The sequence below is a fragment of the Prinia subflava genome, chromosome 22 (assembly GCF_021018805.1).
Source record: "Prinia subflava isolate CZ2003 ecotype Zambia chromosome 22, Cam_Psub_1.2, whole genome shotgun sequence".
NCBI lineage: Eukaryota > Metazoa > Chordata > Aves > Passeriformes > Cisticolidae > Prinia > Prinia subflava.
Window position 1 is genome coordinate 784,424 of NC_086268.1, and position 16,702 is coordinate 801,125.

At 60.6% G+C, this 16,702-nt stretch overlaps 3 protein-coding genes across 6 annotated transcripts; all 3 read right to left on the reverse strand.

Moving 5' to 3' along the window:
- Window positions 1-5,036: 5,036 nt before the first annotated feature.
- BUD13 (BUD13 homolog) lies at window positions 5,037-10,624 on the reverse strand. Of its 4 annotated transcripts, XM_063417677.1 has the most exons (13): window positions 10,462-10,623; window positions 10,244-10,334; window positions 9,818-9,902; window positions 9,604-9,655; window positions 8,805-9,167; window positions 8,730-8,765; window positions 8,500-8,687; window positions 8,139-8,233; window positions 7,846-7,954; window positions 7,309-7,447; window positions 6,903-7,084; window positions 6,469-6,550; window positions 5,037-6,212 (listed from the first exon to the last, which is right to left on the reverse strand). In XM_063417677.1, the coding sequence occupies exons 1-13, from the start codon at window positions 10,581-10,583 to the stop codon at window positions 6,119-6,121; spliced, it is 1,638 nt and encodes a 545-aa protein (XP_063273747.1). In that variant the 5' UTR covers window positions 10,584-10,623; the 3' UTR covers window positions 5,037-6,118. The 4 variants fall into 4 exon arrangements, with proteins under 4 accessions (XP_063273747.1, XP_063273746.1, XP_063273745.1 ...); XM_063417676.1 differs by having other exon boundaries at window positions 8,730-9,167; window positions 10,462-10,624; XM_063417675.1 differs by having other exon boundaries at window positions 8,500-8,765.
- A 296-nt stretch (window positions 10,625-10,920) lies between these two features.
- ZPR1 (ZPR1 zinc finger) lies at window positions 10,921-14,612 on the reverse strand. Its single transcript, XM_063417678.1, has 14 exons — window positions 14,450-14,612; window positions 13,849-14,010; window positions 13,607-13,697; window positions 13,458-13,528; window positions 13,149-13,235; window positions 12,951-13,073; window positions 12,826-12,879; window positions 12,673-12,739; window positions 12,392-12,462; window positions 12,073-12,162; window positions 11,867-11,977; window positions 11,676-11,762; window positions 11,513-11,578; window positions 10,921-11,283 (listed from the first exon to the last, which is right to left on the reverse strand). The coding sequence occupies exons 1-14, from the start codon at window positions 14,573-14,575 to the stop codon at window positions 11,149-11,151; spliced, it is 1,341 nt and encodes a 446-aa protein (XP_063273748.1). The 5' UTR covers window positions 14,576-14,612; the 3' UTR covers window positions 10,921-11,148.
- A 16-nt stretch (window positions 14,613-14,628) lies between these two features.
- Window positions 14,629-16,353, reverse strand: APOA5 (apolipoprotein A5). Its single transcript, XM_063417679.1, has 3 exons — window positions 16,222-16,353; window positions 15,790-16,002; window positions 14,629-15,675 (listed from the first exon to the last, which is right to left on the reverse strand). Exons 2-3 carry the CDS (start codon window positions 15,993-15,995, stop codon window positions 14,691-14,693), a joined length of 1,191 nt encoding a protein of 396 aa, XP_063273749.1. The 5' UTR covers window positions 15,996-16,002; window positions 16,222-16,353; the 3' UTR covers window positions 14,629-14,690.
- Window positions 16,354-16,702: the final 349 nt, after the last annotated feature.

Below are 16,702 nucleotides of genomic sequence, written 5' to 3' on the forward strand. Positions count from 1 at the left end.
GGAAATTATGTGGAGTAATTAATCAAAAAGCTAATGAGAAATGTGTTTTCTTTCCCAGCCTAACACCACATCATATTCTTATTAGCCAAGGTTATTACAATAGTAATCATGCATGCTCCGAGTTCAGATTGGGTTTTTTGCTCCACTGCCACCAATTTAGAAAGCCATTAATGGGAAAGATAAACCCCGATACACAACCCAGCCCTTTGTGTTTGTGTGCCCACGGGTGCTCCTCGCTGCACACGACCTGTGCCCGCTGTCACACGTCCCCTGTCACCCCATCCCTGCCCACCACGGTGCCCCAAACCAGGGATCTGCTGCTGGATCCCCTGGCACCCTGCTCTGCTCTCCCAGCCTTCCCCAGCATGGAAATCACACCCAAACTCCAGCTGCAGCTCTCACTGCGCTCAGAGATGGATTGGGAGGCAGGGAATGGTGTGATTTGTGAGCACCCTGTTCTGGCACTGCTCATCCCTTCTCCAGACCTATCCCACTTGTTCAGATGCCCAGAGGGGCCCGAGTTATTCCATAAATCTGGCTGCAAGCAGGTAATCTGCTGCTGCACTGGGTTCCCCTGGGCCCAGCTGGGAGCGCAGCCACCTGCCAATCTCAGCAGCCCCAAACTGCACCGTCAGCAGCCGGCGCAGGGAAACGGCCCTGCTTGATATTCAGCATTAAATAATTCAGCCCCCACAGAGAGACCGGGGAGAAGAATGAGCCTGACAAAAAATATAAAGATTTCCTATGCCCCGTTAAAAATGCATTGACCTGATTAGCTCAGGAGGCTGAGCCAGCGCCGGGCAGGGAATCCCAGGCTGCAGCGACAGCGGCACGGAGGGGACCTGGGCAGGCAAATCCCACAGAGCAGCACCTTCTCTGCTTTATTTTTGTGTTTTCTTGCTAAATCTCTTTTCCTTGCCTGCACACGTGTGACACAGGGGAGATGCTGCTGCAGGAGGGCCTTTTCTTCGCAGAACCACAGAATCATTTGGTTGGAAAAGACCTCCAAGATCATCAAGCCCAACCTCTGAGTGATCACCAGATCAGAGCGCTGAGTGCCGTGTCCTGTTTCTCTGGCCTTGCTCAGGGACATTCCCTGTGCAGCCCCTGGCAGCTTTCTGGGGCTCCGTGGGCACAAGCCAGAGGGTCAGAGCCACCCACCTGCCCCAAGGGACCCCGCAGTGCCCCGGGCACCCCGAGCCCCCTGCCCCACTCCCTCCCCGCCTGCCTCGCTGCTGTGGGGAATCCCCACAGCCTCCCAAGGATGTTTGGCAGCTCCGGCTTTGATGTGCGGATTAATGAGAACCGACACCGCTGGAGCAGCGCCTTCAGAAGCCCAAAGGCAGGGCCCGGGGCAAGGCTGGAGGGGACGAGGCTCTCTGAACGCTCCCTTTGATTGCTCCGTGCTCGGCTTCGCCTCCGGCCGCGGGACCCGCCGGGCTGGGGCCGGAGCTGCTGCCGGGCTTTGGGCAGCAGGCACGGCCCGGGGCTGGTGGCACAGGGCACAGGGCTGATGGCACAGGGCACAGGGCACAGGTCAGCAGGGATGTGGCCACGGGCACCCCCGGAGCAGCTGAGCCCGTGGGATGGCTCCTGCCAGCCCTGCTGTCCCTGTCCCCACGGCTGAGGGCACCAGCTCCGGGCACTGCCATCCTCACCTCCTGCACCCCGCAGGAGCTGCGGCATCGTGGCCTCGGCTGATGAAGTGATAATTCCTGAAGTTCCTCCAAAATGAATATGGATGCACATCTGCCTCCGCCTAGGTGTAACAAATTGGGAGGGATTGTGTTAAATTGTGCCGACACCGTGTCCACTGCCAGCATCCCAACCATGCCAGGGACAGGGCGGCTGCGGCCTGGAGCTGCTGGAATCTTCCATAGGCTGGAAGAAAGAAATGCTGCAGAGCTTTAATTCTCCATCACTTTAGTGCAGTGAGGGTCCTCTGCAGCCTCCTGCACCTGGGGAGTACAGGCAGACACTCATGGAGACCCCATTCCATGATGGGGACACGGTGCTGTCCCCAGGGCTGGCCACAGGGACACTGAGGCACAGGAAACCTCCCACGGCCCGGGTGTGCAGCTGAGCGTGGCCGAACCATGAGCCCCATTACCCCGGGCCTTGCTCTACCCGCCAGATAACGCATCTAAAACATGTTTATTTCCATGCAGGCTGCTTCTCAATTTGATTATTTATCTCCCGTTTAGCCTCTGACAGATCAAAGGCTCGGCGGAGGGGAAGCGGAGCCGGGCCGCGCATGAAAATGAGCCTTGATACATAATTAATTAACATAAAACAGTTTCATTAGGAGACGGTGTTACATGGCTGTTTGTCTTAAAAATTTAAGCTGTGTAAAGAGCGCGGGGGAAGCTCACCTCCCCGCCAGCCCCTGTCCTGGTGCTGCCCTTCCCAACCCAGCCCAGCTCCCCGAGCACCGGGACGGGCCCGAGCGTGGCCCCCTCTCCCTGAATCCCCTGCAACGTCTCCTACCCTTGATTATTAATCTGTTTTTAATTCTATTAAGAGATAGCCAGGAGAAAGAGTATCAATTTTAGATTAACAAGGTTATTAGCACTTAATTATGTGAGGTGTCTTTGTAATTGAAAAGGAAAAGAGGAAGCACCATAAATATCCCGGCCCCCGAGCTCCTGGGGGTTTGCGTGTGGCTCTTTATTCACGAGGCTGTGGAACCATAAATATTAAATATCTGGTAAAAAAAATTACAAGGCAGAGAGAGGATGCCCTCTGGATATTCCGGCGCTGAATGTTCTTGCATTTACAAATATTCATTAGCTGGGATCTGCAAAGTTATTTCCACCAAGACTCGGTGAAGGAGGAAGAGAGAGAGGTTATTGAAAAAAAATAGAGTCTAGAGTAAATATTATTAGTAATTTTTATCTCTGCGTGTCCCTAATTATTCCATAATTAGGAAAAGTGCAGATATGCATATACAATCACTAACCTGCCAGTCTCAGGGATTCTCACTCCCAGCCCCGCTGCGGGATGGAGTCACCAGGGAAAATTCTTCTTCCCCAAAATCAAGGGGGGTGTCTGTGCCCAGGGGGGCCCCACTGTGCCCCCATGCCCAGGAGCTCCCTGCTGGAAGCCCCAGGTTTTTTAGGGAGCCACCAGCTCTGCCGAGCACCCACGACCTGGAGCTGCTGCCGGTTAGAGACACGTTAAATGACAAATCTCAGGCTCTTTTTAATTAAAAAATAATACAACTCAGCAGGAAATGCAGCAATAACACAACACTGCCAAAAGCCACTTTGCTGGAGCTGTTAAAAAAACAACAGCCAGGAGTCAGCTGGGGGGAGAGGCCACATTCACCTTTTTGGGGACAGGGGACAGGGGACAGGGGACAGGACAGGCAGGGGTGGCCGAGGGTCCCCTCCCACCAGCCCCACTCCAGCGCTCCTGGGGACAGGCGGTGCCACACCTCAGGAATTAGGCTCTTAATCTAAACTAAACACATTACCACGAGCTCATCAACAAAAATCTAATTACGCTGCGCGAGGCCAGGCTTAATTGCTCGTCCTTGACACAAGCAGTGCCCGTGGAAGCCCAGGAGCAGCGAGAGCCCGGGACTGGAATTACCCCGCTCCCTGGAAAAGGCATAAAAGGAAAACGGGGGGAAAAATACGGCTGTGCAATTAGCAGAGAAGCAGCAGACAAAGCTGCTGGGTGATTGCTGGGGGAGCCCCGAGGGTCGTTAGCAGGTCTGGGAATCTGCTGGGATCCCCGGCAGGCTCCAGAGGGACACACAGGAGCACTGGGACCCCAAAAAGGGGGAAATGCCTCAAACGCAGCTTTTCTCACAGGGAGGACAAGCTGGAGCAGCTTCCCAGCCTGCCCCGACCCCTCGTTTGCTGCTGCCACTAATGAGGAAATCGGGATGCAGGAGGTGGCTGAGCCCCGCTGCCTCCCCCGCAGCTCCTCCCCGACTTATCACCAGTCACAGGATGTTTACAATAATTTTTAATTTGCGCAATTATTAATCATTTTTCTATCTGTCTCATTTGCATAATAATTACTCTGCTTGCTGTTTGCCATGACTGTGAATGACAGTGGTTTAAATTAAATTAAGATTTTAATATTCATTTTTTTGGGTTAAAGCTAATCAAAGTTGCTGCTCGATGCCAAGACTGGGGCTCTGCCCTTCCAGAACCACTAATGAAGAGATCCAGTCCCGGTGTCACTGCTCCATCTCCATCACCCGGCTCATCCCAGAGGATCCTACAGCATTTTCTGATTGCTGTGCTGCCAGCACTGCTCAGACACGGCCACAGCTGGGACAGGAGATGTGGGATGCACAAGGGCACAGGGACAAACCCAGCTCCCTTCTCCCCAGGCAGCACACAGGGATGGGATCAGGGAGGAAGGTGTTCATCACCTGAGCCCCCCCTTTCTTCACAGATATCTCTTAAAAATAAAGTATCTGGTAATGAACAAATAAGAGATGTAGAAATCCAGCACTGTGGTGAATGAGGAGGTCCCAAGGGTAGGACCTCTAAAATTTTCAAACCCCAGCCTTCAAAATGAGCTGCAAGAGCAGAACCTGATGCCATTTTCAGGTCTTAAGCACATTTTGTTAAGTACCAACATTTAAAAGTGCTTTGCCTCCTTAAGAGCAGCTTCCAGTCCCACGTGTGACAGGAGCCAGCTGCTGGCAGCTGTGGCTCTGCAAGAGCAGCCACTGTCACCAAGCAGGTGAGGAAGGCACCAGCATCCAGCTCTGCTCACAAGGGCGAATCCAATCATTCCACAGCAGGCTCTTTACATCTCCAGCAGCACTCAGATTAAGTGAGAGCAAAAACGAATGTGTCAAGTGGAACTGCACTTGTCGAGGCTGCAGCTGCCTCAGGTTACAGGGAAAATGGAGCAGGGCCTTGGTGACAGAGGGGGGAACACAACTGGAAGCACCTGGCTGGAAATGCATCACCACCCCTGCTCCCAAAGCATCTCCCTGCCCAGCAGGTGCAGCAGGGCTGGGAATGGCTCACCCGCCTTGGAAAAACCACACCACGCAGAATGGAGTAAAAAACCAAAGGTGTTATTTACAGGTGCACACACACATTCCAGGGCTGCTGGAAATGTTACACAGGGATGAAAAACACCAAAGTCCCAAGAGTCTGGTGCTCCAGAGCAGACTTTGCTGCTCTCCCTCCCACCCATGGCCCTCCCAGCGCTGGAGAATCCCTGGAAAGAGCGATCCTGCCCTGCCCCTGCCCACTGCTGCAGCCAAGGCATCTCCATGGAAACTGCTGCCTGCTCTCATCCCTGCTCCCTGGGACCTCAGCAAGAACAACTGTATTTATTTCCACAAGTGCTTCTGGCACACAGGGATTAAAGGGAAGCTCTGCCCGGCCTCCAGCTCAGAGACTGACAAATGTGGCCACAGAGGAAAGGTTCTTCCACCTCCCACTGGAGCAGAGCATGGGGGAAGTGCTGACATCAGCCCCAAATCCAGAGGGCTCTGGGGGGACCAGCTGCTCCAAAATACGAGGGAAGCAATTCCAGTCTTAAGTCCTAATTTCTCCACGTATTTGCTTCCACTAGAAATGGACCCCTGAAGAATTGCTGGGGCTCCTGCAGATCTTGCTGCCCAATGCAGCACTGCAGGTCGTTCTCCCAGTGCCACAGCATTCCCTGCTCAGTTTCCTGTCTGGACAGGGTCAGGAGAAGCCGAGTTTGAACTTTCCTGCATGCTGGTGACCTTGGGATCTACATGGTGAAATAACTGCATAAACTCAACAAAAGTTCAGAAGTTCAACTTAACCTGAGTTCTGGAGCAGACTGAGCCACTGCATGAGGGCAACTGTCCCAAGCCCACGTGTTCAGCAGATTTTCACCTGAGATTTAGGACACCTGAAGACTTGGGAACTGTCCTCAGAGGTCAAAGCATTTGGCATAGAACAGAAGTTTGTTGGAAAACAAACAAGAAAGGGGTGTCCTGCCCAGAGAGCTGGAGGCTCTGGCTGACAGGGAAATCCAGCTTTCCTCTTGGAAGATGGCTCAGTGGGCTGCTGGCTGCCGAGGACAGGGCTTGTTCCAGGGGAGCAGGCCGTTCCTGGGGGCTGTGGCAGCGGGTGGTGCCCGTGGGCACTGCAGGGGCTCTGCCCTACATGTCCTCCACGCTCCACTTGTAGGCGAGCTCCTGCACCGCCTTCTTGTTGGCAATGCGGGCGAAGCGCTGCTGCTCGAACCCGTTGGACCTGCAAAGGTGACAGAGCTGCTGGGCACCAGCTCCTCTGGCCAATACAAGTTTTCCCCTCATTTACTCTGGCTCAGTTTCCACCTGGACCTGTGGTAACCATGGCTCCAAAGTTCCTCACCTCCTCTTGTCCCATCACCCATTGGTAACTTAACCCAATCAACCTCCCAACTGCCAACACCCTCACTCATCCCATAACTGGGAACTCCCTGAAGCAAAACTCCTTGATTTCACTGCTATTCCAACAGCAACAATACCTGTCCACACCGTCCCAGCGATGCCCGGGCCAGATGTTAAACCTGTTGAGTGGAGGTGCTGGTCCCTTGTACCTGGGTTTTTCTGGAACACAAAGAGCAGGACAGCTGTTTTCAGCACAGCCACGTGGTCACATCCTCACCCACCCAGGAGGTGTCTGTAGGTGGGTACAGGTAGAGAGCACAGGCTCCTGACAGCCAGCTACAGCTCCCAAAGGCTCACTGTGACAAACTGCTGAGCTTTCAGTCCCCAGGCCCTGCTCTCCCAGCTCAGAACTCATGTAACTGTTACTGGTAACAAGCCAGTAAATCCAGAGTCCAGCAGTCCCCCAGGACTCAGCTGCTCCAGCAGCCTTTGGCTATTTACTGAACTGCATTTACTGCATTTCTGCACTGCTGATGCATTAAACACACACAGGTGTATTCCAGAGGCAAACCTTTCTCCTTGTTCTCCTTGGCCTTCCTTTTCTTGATGAGAGCAGCCATGGGGTCTCCTTCCCTCTCCTGTTCCCTCAGCATTCGGTCCAGGTCCTGGTCATCGATGTAACGGGCCAAGGGCTTCTGCATCTCCTTGACTGCATCCTCCACGTTCTGCTGCTGCTGCCTCTCCTGTGCCAGCCTGGAAAACACACAGTGTCACCCAAACCCAAGCCACCACTGCCTGGGACTCGCCCAGTCTGCAGGGTGGGTCACACCCCTGAACTCCCCCTGTGCAGCATTCCCAAAGCACCTCCAGCAAAGCAAGGGGCTCCAGACAGGTGGAACACTCAGTCTGGCAGCAGATCCACACTGAAACCGGGAGATGGGAGGCCCAAGGACTGTGCTCAGGAGTCCCTTACTCACCCTTTCCCCCACTTGGCATACTGCTCCTCCCTCTTGGCCTCTGCCTCAGCCTTCTGCCTCTGCTCCAGCTGCTCCTGCGCCAGGTTCCTCTTGCGGCCGGACTTGTCTCGGAACACGGTCTGAGCGTTCCGGGATTCCTCTGGCAGGGACAGATGCCTCAAGTCACACACCGTGGGACATTTTATCACCTCCACACAATTCAATGACTTTAGCTGTGACTTCTCTTTCACTTGTCCTAATCTCCCAAAGAGCCTGTCCCACAAAGCCAGGCAGGATCTCAGCTCCTGCTCTTCCCTGCTGTCCCCCACAGACTCTGAGCTCTCCGATTATCCATCAGCTCCTTCTGACTTGCAAAGGAAAAGCATTTCACACTCCCTGTGATTCCCTGGCATTGCTGAAATGCCCACGAGGCACAGTGACCCTGGCCAAGGCGTCCACAGCAGATCCAGCTGCAGCTCCACGGGGATGCTCCCCACCAGCACCCCAGTGCCAGGGCCTGAGGAGGGGAAGGGGAGCTGGGGCTGTGTTCACTCCCACCTTCCAGGTGCTTGGTGCTCCTGTCGGGCTTGCGGAGCTCCTGCTTCTCCCTCTGCAGCACATCAGCCGACACCAGGCCAGCCCTGGCCCCCGACGCCATCGTGTTAGCCTGGAACCACACAGATCCCCCAGTCACAGCTGGCTGAGGCCGGGCAGCCAGGGGAGGCACAACGAGGGGTGATCCAAAGCACAGGGACAGGGCAGGGACAGCCCTGTTAGAGCCACTTGTACAAAACCTTCCCCAATCCATCAGTCATTGGACTTCCCTGGCTGGAAGGGAGAGGAGTCTTTACCTTCTTGGGAGAGCCCTTGGTGTCCCGGCCATGCAGGGAGCGCTCCGGGGGACTCCGTGACCGGTGCTGGTCCTTCTGGGCGGGTGAAGTCTGTCCTGGAGGAGATAAACCCCAGAGTGAGCATTTGCTGATTCCTCCAAGAGGATCACGCCCAGGGAATCGCTGTGGACACAACCCAGGCTGCAGCAGAGGCGCTCCAGGCTGGGTAAACTCACCCAGCTGTGCCTACAGGGACAGACACCTGCCAGTGCCAGCTGTGCCAGCTGTGCCAGCAGAGCACCAGCCCACAGCACTCACCTGTGGCAGCGTGGATCCCAGGGAGTCCCCAGGACATGGAGGGGACACAGCGTGTGACACCCACCTTTCGTTCGGCTCCTCTTCCCACTCGGGGAGCGCGGCTTCTCTCTCTGAGGTGACAAATCCTGACGCTGTCTCCTGGGAGGTGACAGATCTGGAGTGTCATGACGCTGTCTCCAGGGAGGGGACAGATCAGGGGTGTCGTGACGCTGTCTCCTGGGAGGTGACAGATCTGGGGTGTCGTGACGCTGCCTTCTCCTGGGAGGGGACGGGTCAGGGGTATCATGACGCTGCCGCCGCCGCGGAGGGGACGGGTCAGGGGTGTCGTGACGCTGTCTTTGGGGAGGGGACAGATCTGGCGTGTCGTGGCGCTGTCTTCGGGGAGGGGACAGATCTGGTGTATCGTGGCGCTGTCTCCTAGGAGGGGAAGGGTCAGGGGTGTCGTGACGTTGCCGCCGCCTGGGGGGTGACAGATCTGGTGTATCATGGCGCTGTCTCCTGGGAGGTGACAGATCTGGCGTGTCATGACGCTGTCTCCTGGGAGGGGACGGGTCAGGGGTATCGTGACGCTGTCTTCTGGGAGGTGACAGATCTGGCGTGTCATGACGCTGTCTCCGGGGAGGGGACGGGTCAGGGGTGTCGTGACGCTGCCGTGTCGGAGGAGAGGGCCCCAGGGAGCCGTTGTGTTTCCCTGCTGGGGGCGAGGCCTCTGCAGAGTCGTGGCGCTGCCGCCTGCGAGGGCAGAGAAGGTGACAGTGAGTTTGTGTTTGGTCTGTTTGGAAACAAAGCAGGACCCGCAGAGCTGGGAAGTCGGCCGAGGCTGGGAGCAGCTTTGTGAATGTAGATTCAGTTGGATTCTGCACCCCTGAGCCCCAGCCTTGTCAGAGCAGATCCCAGGAACCCTCCAAGGCAGCCTGGATCCCAGCAGACCTGGAATTTTAAAATCTCCACCATCACCATTATTCAAACTGACAGGGACCATGACCCCAATCTCCCTGGCAGTGTCACAAACACCCAGAGCTGCCAGTCCCCTGCCCCAGGCAAGGGTTATCCAGCAGGGAAGTGCCCACATTTCCCAGCAAAGCACCTGGAAAGCGCAGGACCAGACAGTCAAACCCAGAAACCCAGAGGAAAGCGAGAGCAGAAGTCCTGGTTGGAGCCCCCATACCTCGTGGCAGACTTGGCAGGTCCCGAAATATCCGAACTCTGCGAGTCCTCATCTGAAGGAAAGCAATTGGAATCATTATTAGAGCTCTACACAGCTCAGCAGCCCTCCAGCATCTCAAAGATTACTTCTTTTTTTAGCTGATTTTTTGTTAGCTGGCATCATTGTTTGGAGAAGCCAAACATTAGGAAGAGAGGGTGGAAGGGGCTGCTCTCACCTCCTAGAAGCTTCCATTTGGAGTTTGTTCGGAACTCCTCCATGAGCTTCACCTCATCGGGGCGCTCATCGATGAACTCTGCCACCTGCACAGGCACAGCGACACAGAGAGGAATTCACAGAGAGGAACAACGCCCACCCCGCACAGCCCCTGCAGCCCAGCGATCCCAGCCCCCCTGCCCTGCTCCAGCAGCTGCCCTGGAGCACAGAACCCCCGCGCTGCCCCTGGAACACACGGGCACATGAAGAACGGGCTGCTTCGATCCGCAGGGAGCTCACGCATTCCTCCAGAGCTCCCAGCAGGAATCCCTCCCATGCCTGAGGCAGAGCCCGCCGCAGCACAGGGCAGGGAGCGGCGCTTTAGCAACTCCTTCCCAAAGGGGACACGAAGTGTCCGCAAGGAGAGATCGTGGGACTCCCCGCTCACCACAGGCATGTCCCCTTCGTCCTCCTCCTCCTCCTCCTTCTCGGGGGCGGCGATGCTGTTCCAGCTCACATCGTCATCCACGATCCGCATCCTGCGGGGGAGAGGCGCTGCCGTCAGCACCGATCTGCCCCGCCGGGGCTCGGCGGGAGGCGCTGCACAGGGACCTCGAGGGGGACCGCACAGGGTCTCGCCAGCCGCCCCCTTCCCCCGGGACTCACCCGGCCCTGCCGGTGCCGCCCGGCGGTTTCTTCTTGCGGCGGCGGCGGGGCTGCGCGGGCTCGGCGGGGCCGCTCAGGTAGCGCCGCAGGTACTCGGCCTTGGACAGCCCCGGCGCCGCCATCGCGCTCTGACGGGGAACGGCTGCGCCGGCAGGAAGGGGCGGGGCCGAGCGGGGCGAGGGGCGTGGTCATTGCCATAAATGGAATGCGTGTGATGGGCGTGGCCAAGCGACGGAACAGCCACAATTGGGCGGAGGGCGGGGATGTGGGCGTGGCCAAACTGCGGCTGAGACCATAAAAGGAGCGGACTGTGGGCGTGGCCAAGCGGCCGCCAATGCCATAAAAGGAGCGGAGGGCGGGGCTGTGGGCGGGGCCAGGCGGCGGCCGAGGTTATGAATGAAGCAGCACGAATCAATCAACTTTATCAATCAGCTTTATCAATCAGCTTTATCAATCAGCTTTATCAATCAGCTTTATTGGGGAGTCGCCTCCACTGCCGCCCCCTGCCCCAACACATCAGCACCTCACACAGCAGCTCCCGTGGGGAGGCCCCCAGGCCCAGCCCCGCTGCCTTCGGGCTGGAACAGCTCCCCTGGCCCCAGGAAGGGGAGGAGAGTGCTGGCCCCACACAAGTCCTGGTCCCTGGAGCAGCTGGGAAGGGGGGTGGGAGGGCTGGGGTGGCCCTCGCTACCGGCCCGGGGCCGCCTCTGCCTCGTAGCCCTCTGTTCTCATGTCGTTCAGGCCCAGCTCCTCGTTCTGCTCAAAGGTGCGCTCGTAGCGCTGCACGCTCAGCTCCGGGTCCTCTTCGGGGGCGTACACGTTCTGTGGGGACAGGGAAAGCTCCTGCACTCCCCTCTGCCCAAAGCTCGGGCACCAGCACAGGCTGTGAGCCCTGGGCAGCGTTCCAGCCAAGCACCCCCAAAGCCAGCAGGGTTTCAGCAACTGTTCATGCCCAGAGCTCCCATGGGAACCCCACTCCCATTTAATTCCTGCAGGGAATTAAACCCCCCCAATGGCTCAGGGAGCCCGCCCCGAGGGGCCCGGGCTGTACCTGAAGGTAACTGTTGCCTGCAGGGTCATCCATGATGAAGTGAGCCTGGGCCTTCCCCTCTATGATCTGCAGGAACAGAGCACATCCAGCCATTAAGGCTCTTCTTAATCCTTCAGCACTTCTGGCACTCGTGCAGAGCACGGAAAATCCAGAGTAAACTCACGTCCTGCAGCTTCCCAATGAACTCCTGCAGCTTCCCTGTCCTGCTGGGTGTGGAGCTGTCCCCCAGAGTGAAGGGATTCTTCTCCACCTGCAAGGGCAGGTGAGGCAGCTGTAAGGCAGCCAGGCCCCCCGAGCCAGCCCTGAGAGGGGCAGGGAGCGCCTGAGCCCCCTGGCTGGGCCAGGATTGCTCACCAGGTCCCGGATGTCCTTCAGCAGCCCCTCCAGCGTGGTGAACTTCCCCCCCAGCGCTCCCATGCCCAGCTCGAACTCCAGCTCGGGGATCTCCACACTGCACGTCTCTGACTGCAAAGGGGAGCGCCCCGTGAGCCCCCGGAGCAGGGGCTGGGCTCCCCAGACCCCCACACGGCACAGGAGGACAGGGCAGGCCCCCAGGGCACCTTCAGGATGTCCCTGGTCATGTCGGAAGGGTCCGTAATCCGGAGGGTGATCCTGGTGCCTTGCGGTTCGATGGCTCCTCCAGACTTCACCTGGGAACACCCGGTAGTGAGCTCCGAAATTCACACCCACGTCACGCCCCCAGGCTTTAACAGGATCCCAGCAGCCCAGAGGCCACTCCAAACCCGGGACAGTGGCCTCAGCACCCAGCATAAAGCACTCCTGACTATGCCCCCAGTCCAGTTTCCCTCCCAAGAGCCCTGCTGGGAAGCAGAGCTCAGGGACAAAGGCACAGAACAGCACTCCCTCCTCCCAGCTCACCTCATTGGTCCTGTGCCCACAGGAGTCGCAGTTGGTGGCCATGATAATCACTTCCTTAAAGTGAGGGATTTCTGGAGCAGGGAGTCAAGGGAAACACCAAAGCAGCAGCTGAGGGATGGCAGGACCCCACTGGGAGTTGTGAGCAGCCCTGAGACAGCTCTGCACCCCAACAGGCACTGCCTGAGAGAGCTGATTGAGGCCTGTGGTGTGGCAGGGAGAGCCCAGGGCCATGCAGTGCCCTCACCCCAGTGCAGGCCCCAGCCCGTGCCCTCGAAGGATACGCACTAACTTCATGTTGGTGCTGGCCGGGGCGTTGCACTCGGGGCAGTTGGTGTTGAACTGCAGCACCTGGGGGAGGGAAAGGGCAGCCAGAATGGCCCAGGCAGCCCAAGGCAGCTGTCCTGAGGCTCCCTCAGCTCTGCAGCACCACCCACCTCGTCCCTCAGGTCCTCGGCAGCGTCCGGTGGCTTCGCATCCACCTCCTCCCCCTGCAAGGGAAGTGTGAGCTCCTGTGCCCTGCTCTGGGGTGTCCCAGGGAGCCAGGGGCTGAGCCAGTCACCTCCAGTCCCAGCAGGGCACACTGCTGGGGGCTCCTCCTGTAGTGAGTGACCGCCAGGGCCTCGTCCCTCTGCGGCGCGTGCGGGTTCTCCACAAAGCTGTTCCCAGAGGGATCATCCAGGATCTGCAGGACAAGGGGGCTGAGGGGGCCGTCCTGCCCCCCTCACCCACCCGGGGCCGCCCTTCTGGGAGCACTCACAAAGGTGAAGGGGGAATGGACTTCCTTCAGCTGCCTCAGTTTACCGATGAACTCGTCTATTTTCCTTGCCACCTCTTTGTCTGTCACCTGGAAGAGGACAAGGAATCACAGAATCCTTTAAAATGGAAAAGACCCCCAAGATAGGATTCAGCTGCTGCAGAGGCAGTCCAGAGGTGCTGACAAAGAGGACCATGGCACAAAGCACAGCCCCAGTGCTCTCCCCAGCAGCCCAGAGTGGCACCACCGGGCAGGGGATGGACATCCCAAGCATTTTCCATCCTTAAAGAGCTTCCCCTTCCAGCCCCTTACCCTGCGGGCGGGCTGGTCCTGCTCCAGGCCTGCCACAGCTCTGTCAATGATCCCCTCGATGGTGGTGAGCACTTGGGAAGGGACAAAGAGATGAAGGCACCGTTAACACACCCCAGGAGTGCCCCCAGGAACTGCTCCCATGTACCCACCTCCCTTCTGGCTGAAGGCAGGGATCTCAAAGTCCAGCTCTGGAATTCGAGCCGAGGCACAGTCGGTCTTCACCACCTCCCTGTTCATGTCCTGCACACACAGCCAGGGAGCAGCCTGAGCACCCCCGGGAGATCCAGGGGCTCCCACACACCGGGGTCACAGGGAGGTGCTGGCCCCAGCCCCCTCTCCTTTAGGAATGTGCACATTTGGGCAGGAAGCAGAGCAGGGAGGCACTGCCCACCTGGCGGGAGGTGACGGCCAGGGTGTAGCGCACGCCCTGCTCCTGGATCCTGCCCGCTGACTGGATCTCCGTGTTGGACCAGCAGCAGCTGTCGCAGGAGAAGGAGCTGACGATGATCTCTTTGAAGAAGGGGATCCTGGTGAGCAGGAGCCGCGTCACGCCCTGCGGCAGCGAGGGGCCTCGTGGGAAGCCGAGCCCTGGGGGCGGTGGCGCAGGGCCCTGACAGCCCCTCCCGGCACGGGCAGGTCCCTGCCCCAAGCCCGCCTGTCCCCCAGAGCTCCTGGAAACGCGCCCCCAACCCCACCAGTGCCCCCTACCCCGAGACCAGCTGTACCCCCGGCAGCTCCTTCCTCGCTCCTGCCCCCCATTGCCCCCAGAGCTCTGTAACACCCCTGCTCGACCCCTGCCCGCTCCTCCCCACGACCACTGGAGAGCCCTGGTCCCTGCAGGCCACTGCAGCCCCTCCCTCACCCTCACAGACTCCTACGCGCCTCCCTGGCCCCCACAGACCCCCGGCCCCCTCCCCGACCCCCGCACACTCCTGTCCCGCTCTCCCCCCGGCCCCGCAGGCCGCTGCCGCCCGGCCCCCCGGGCCCCTCACGTTGCGGAAGCAATTCATGCACAGGGACTCGATCTCTGCCGGCTGCTGCTCGCCGTCCTCGGCGCTGAGGGGCCGGAACAGAGACCCCGCGGGCGCCGCCGCCTCCATGGCCCCCAGCGCCGACATGATGGCGGCGCGGCCCGCGGCGGCGCGCGGCGATGACGCAAGAGTCACGCGGCTCGGGCGGGGTCACGTGACGCGAATCACGTGACAGGGAACATGGCGGCGCCTTTATTCGCGTTCAGCCCCGGAGCCGCCCCGGCCCCGCCGCCCCGCCCGGGCCCTCCCCGGGGCCCTCCCGCGCCTCCCCCGGGCCCTCCCCGGGGTCCTCCTCGCCCCGCTCGCTCAGGCTCAGCGCCAGGTCCCGCCACAGCGCGTCCAGCCGGGCGCGCAGGTCCTCCAGGGGCGGCGGGGGCGCGTCCAGCGGCTCCTCGGGCGGGTCCGGGCGGGCGCTGAGCTTCAGCCGCATCTCCTCCGTCTCCTGGTCCAGCGCCCGGGTGAAGGCCTGGATCTGTGCGTGCGTGTCCCGCCGGAACTCCTCCACGCGCCGCTGCACCTCCCTGGCCAGCGCCTCCCGGGAGAGCCCCGCGGCCGCGGCGGGGCTGCCGGGGAACCGGCTCAGCTTGGCCCGCAGCTGCTCCAGGTTCCCCTGGATGCGCTGGTGCAGGTCCCGCGCGTTGCGGGCCAGCCTGGCCGACAGCTCCTGCACGTGGCGCTGGAGCTGCTCGGGGCTGGCGCGGGCGTGCGGGGCCACGCCGCGGTGCAGCTCGTCCACGTTGCGGCGGAGCTCGGTCAGCAGCCGCTCGGCGTACGGCTGCAGGATGTCCTTCACCTGCTCCGTGTGCAAGGCGATCTTGTCGCTGTAGTGGCCCATGAAGCGCTGCAGTTCGCCGGCGCCGTCCAGGAGCTGCGCCGCCACCTCCCGGCTGGGCACCAGGCGCCGCCGCAGCTCCCGGGCCCGCAGCGACACCTGGTCCAGCAGCTCCTCCGTGAGCGGCCGCAGCTGCGTGCGGAGCTCGTCCAGGTGCTTTCCCACCTGCTGGTGCGCCTCGTCCACGTACGGGGACAGCTTCCCCCGGAGGCTGTCGAGCTCCCTGCGGATGGCCCTGCGCAGCCCGGCCGAGTCCCCGTAGAGCCGCGGCCGCGGGGCGCTCTGCAGGGGCGACAGCTTCTCCAGGAAGTGCCCCATGTAGCCGAGCCCGTCCTGAACGCTTTCCTTGGGGCTCCTGCAGGGACAGGCACCGGCACCCGAGTGACCGCGGCCCCTCCGTGCCAGCCCCGCCGGGAGGGGAGGGCAGGGCTCGGCTGTGCTCCTGAGCACCCCGGGGCGCCGCACTCACCTCGTGTCGGTGCCCAGCTTGCTCTGGCCGCGCTCCAGGCTGTCCTTGTCCCCCGTCAGCTGGCTCACGTACTCCCAGAGGCCGCTCTGCGCCGCCTTGGCCGGGGCCGCTGCGGGCGGGAGCGGGGCTTGTGCCCCGGAGCCCCCGGGCCCGCAGCCCCCCGGGCTGGCCAGCAGGGAGAGGAGCAGCGCAGCCTCCAGCAGCATGGTCCGGCTGCGGAGAGAGCGGACAGGAGCGTCCGGGTGTCCCCGGGGAGGCGGTGCCTCTGCTGCGCGCCCCCTCGCTGCTCCCGGCGAGGACCTCGCTCCTGGGGCCGCGTTGGCAGCCGGAGCTCCCCTAAAAACACCCCTAATAACACCCGGGGGTCCCCGGAGCGCCTCGGGCCCCCCGCACCCCGCTGTTGTGCACCCGGAGTCACGCCCAGCCCCTCACCTGCCTCGGGTCGCCTCCCGCGTCCCTCCCGCCCGGAGGCGCCGGCGGCCGCCCTTATATGGGCTCGGGGGGCGGCCGAGGAGCGGGCGATAAGGCGGCTGTGCTGCGGGAAGGCTTTTTGGACCTCACTCCGTGTAAACACAACGTGGAGGTCCGAGCACGTTCCGGGGAGGTGACCTGGGGGCCGGACACCTGAGCGCCCGCTGCCCCCCGGGCCCGGGGGACGGGGCTGGCCCTGCCCCGCCGCCGCTCTCTGCATCCCGGAGGGAAGGCTGGGTGGGGCTGGGGCACCCGGGGCGGGATGGGGACAGGGACATGGCTGCAGCTCCGGGCGGGACGAAAAGGGAGCCCGGAGCCGGGGATGGGTGCGGGAGGGCGAGCCCGGCTCCGGCCGTGCGGGGCGGGCCGGGATGCGCGGCTCGGGAGCGACCTCCCCCTGTGGCTGCGCTCCCGCCGTGCTCGAATCCTTCCCTTTGCACGC

Coding starts and splice junctions, on each gene's coding strand:
- ZPR1 (XM_063417678.1), bottom strand. CDS start 14,575: ATGTCGGCGCTGGGGGCCATGGAGGCGGCGGCGCCCGCGGGGTCTCTG. Junction 12,463..12,672: donor CACCAACATGAAGTTAGTGC/GTATCCTTCGAG, acceptor TCCCTGCTCCAG/AAATCCCTCACTTTAAGGAA. Junction 11,579..11,675: donor TCATTGGGAAGCTGCAGGAC/GTGAGTTTACTC, acceptor CTGTTCCTGCAG/ATCATAGAGGGGAAGGCCCA.
- APOA5 (XM_063417679.1), bottom strand. CDS start 15,995: ATGCTGCTGGAGGCTGCGCTGCTCCTCTCCCTGCTGGCCAGCCCGGGG. Junction 15,676..15,789: donor AAGCTGGGCACCGACACGAG/GTGAGTGCGGCG, acceptor CTGTCCCTGCAG/GAGCCCCAAGGAAAGCGTTC.
- BUD13 (XM_063417674.1), bottom strand. CDS start 10,583: ATGGCGGCGCCGGGGCTGTCCAAGGCCGAGTACCTGCGGCGCTACCTG. Junction 7,955..8,138: donor CCAAGGGCTCTCCCAAGAAG/GTAAAGACTCCT, acceptor GTGTGGTTCCAG/GCTAACACGATGGCGTCGGG. Junction 6,551..6,902: donor CAAGGAGAACAAGGAGAAAG/GTTTGCCTCTGG, acceptor TTTGTGTTCCAG/AAAAACCCAGGTACAAGGGA.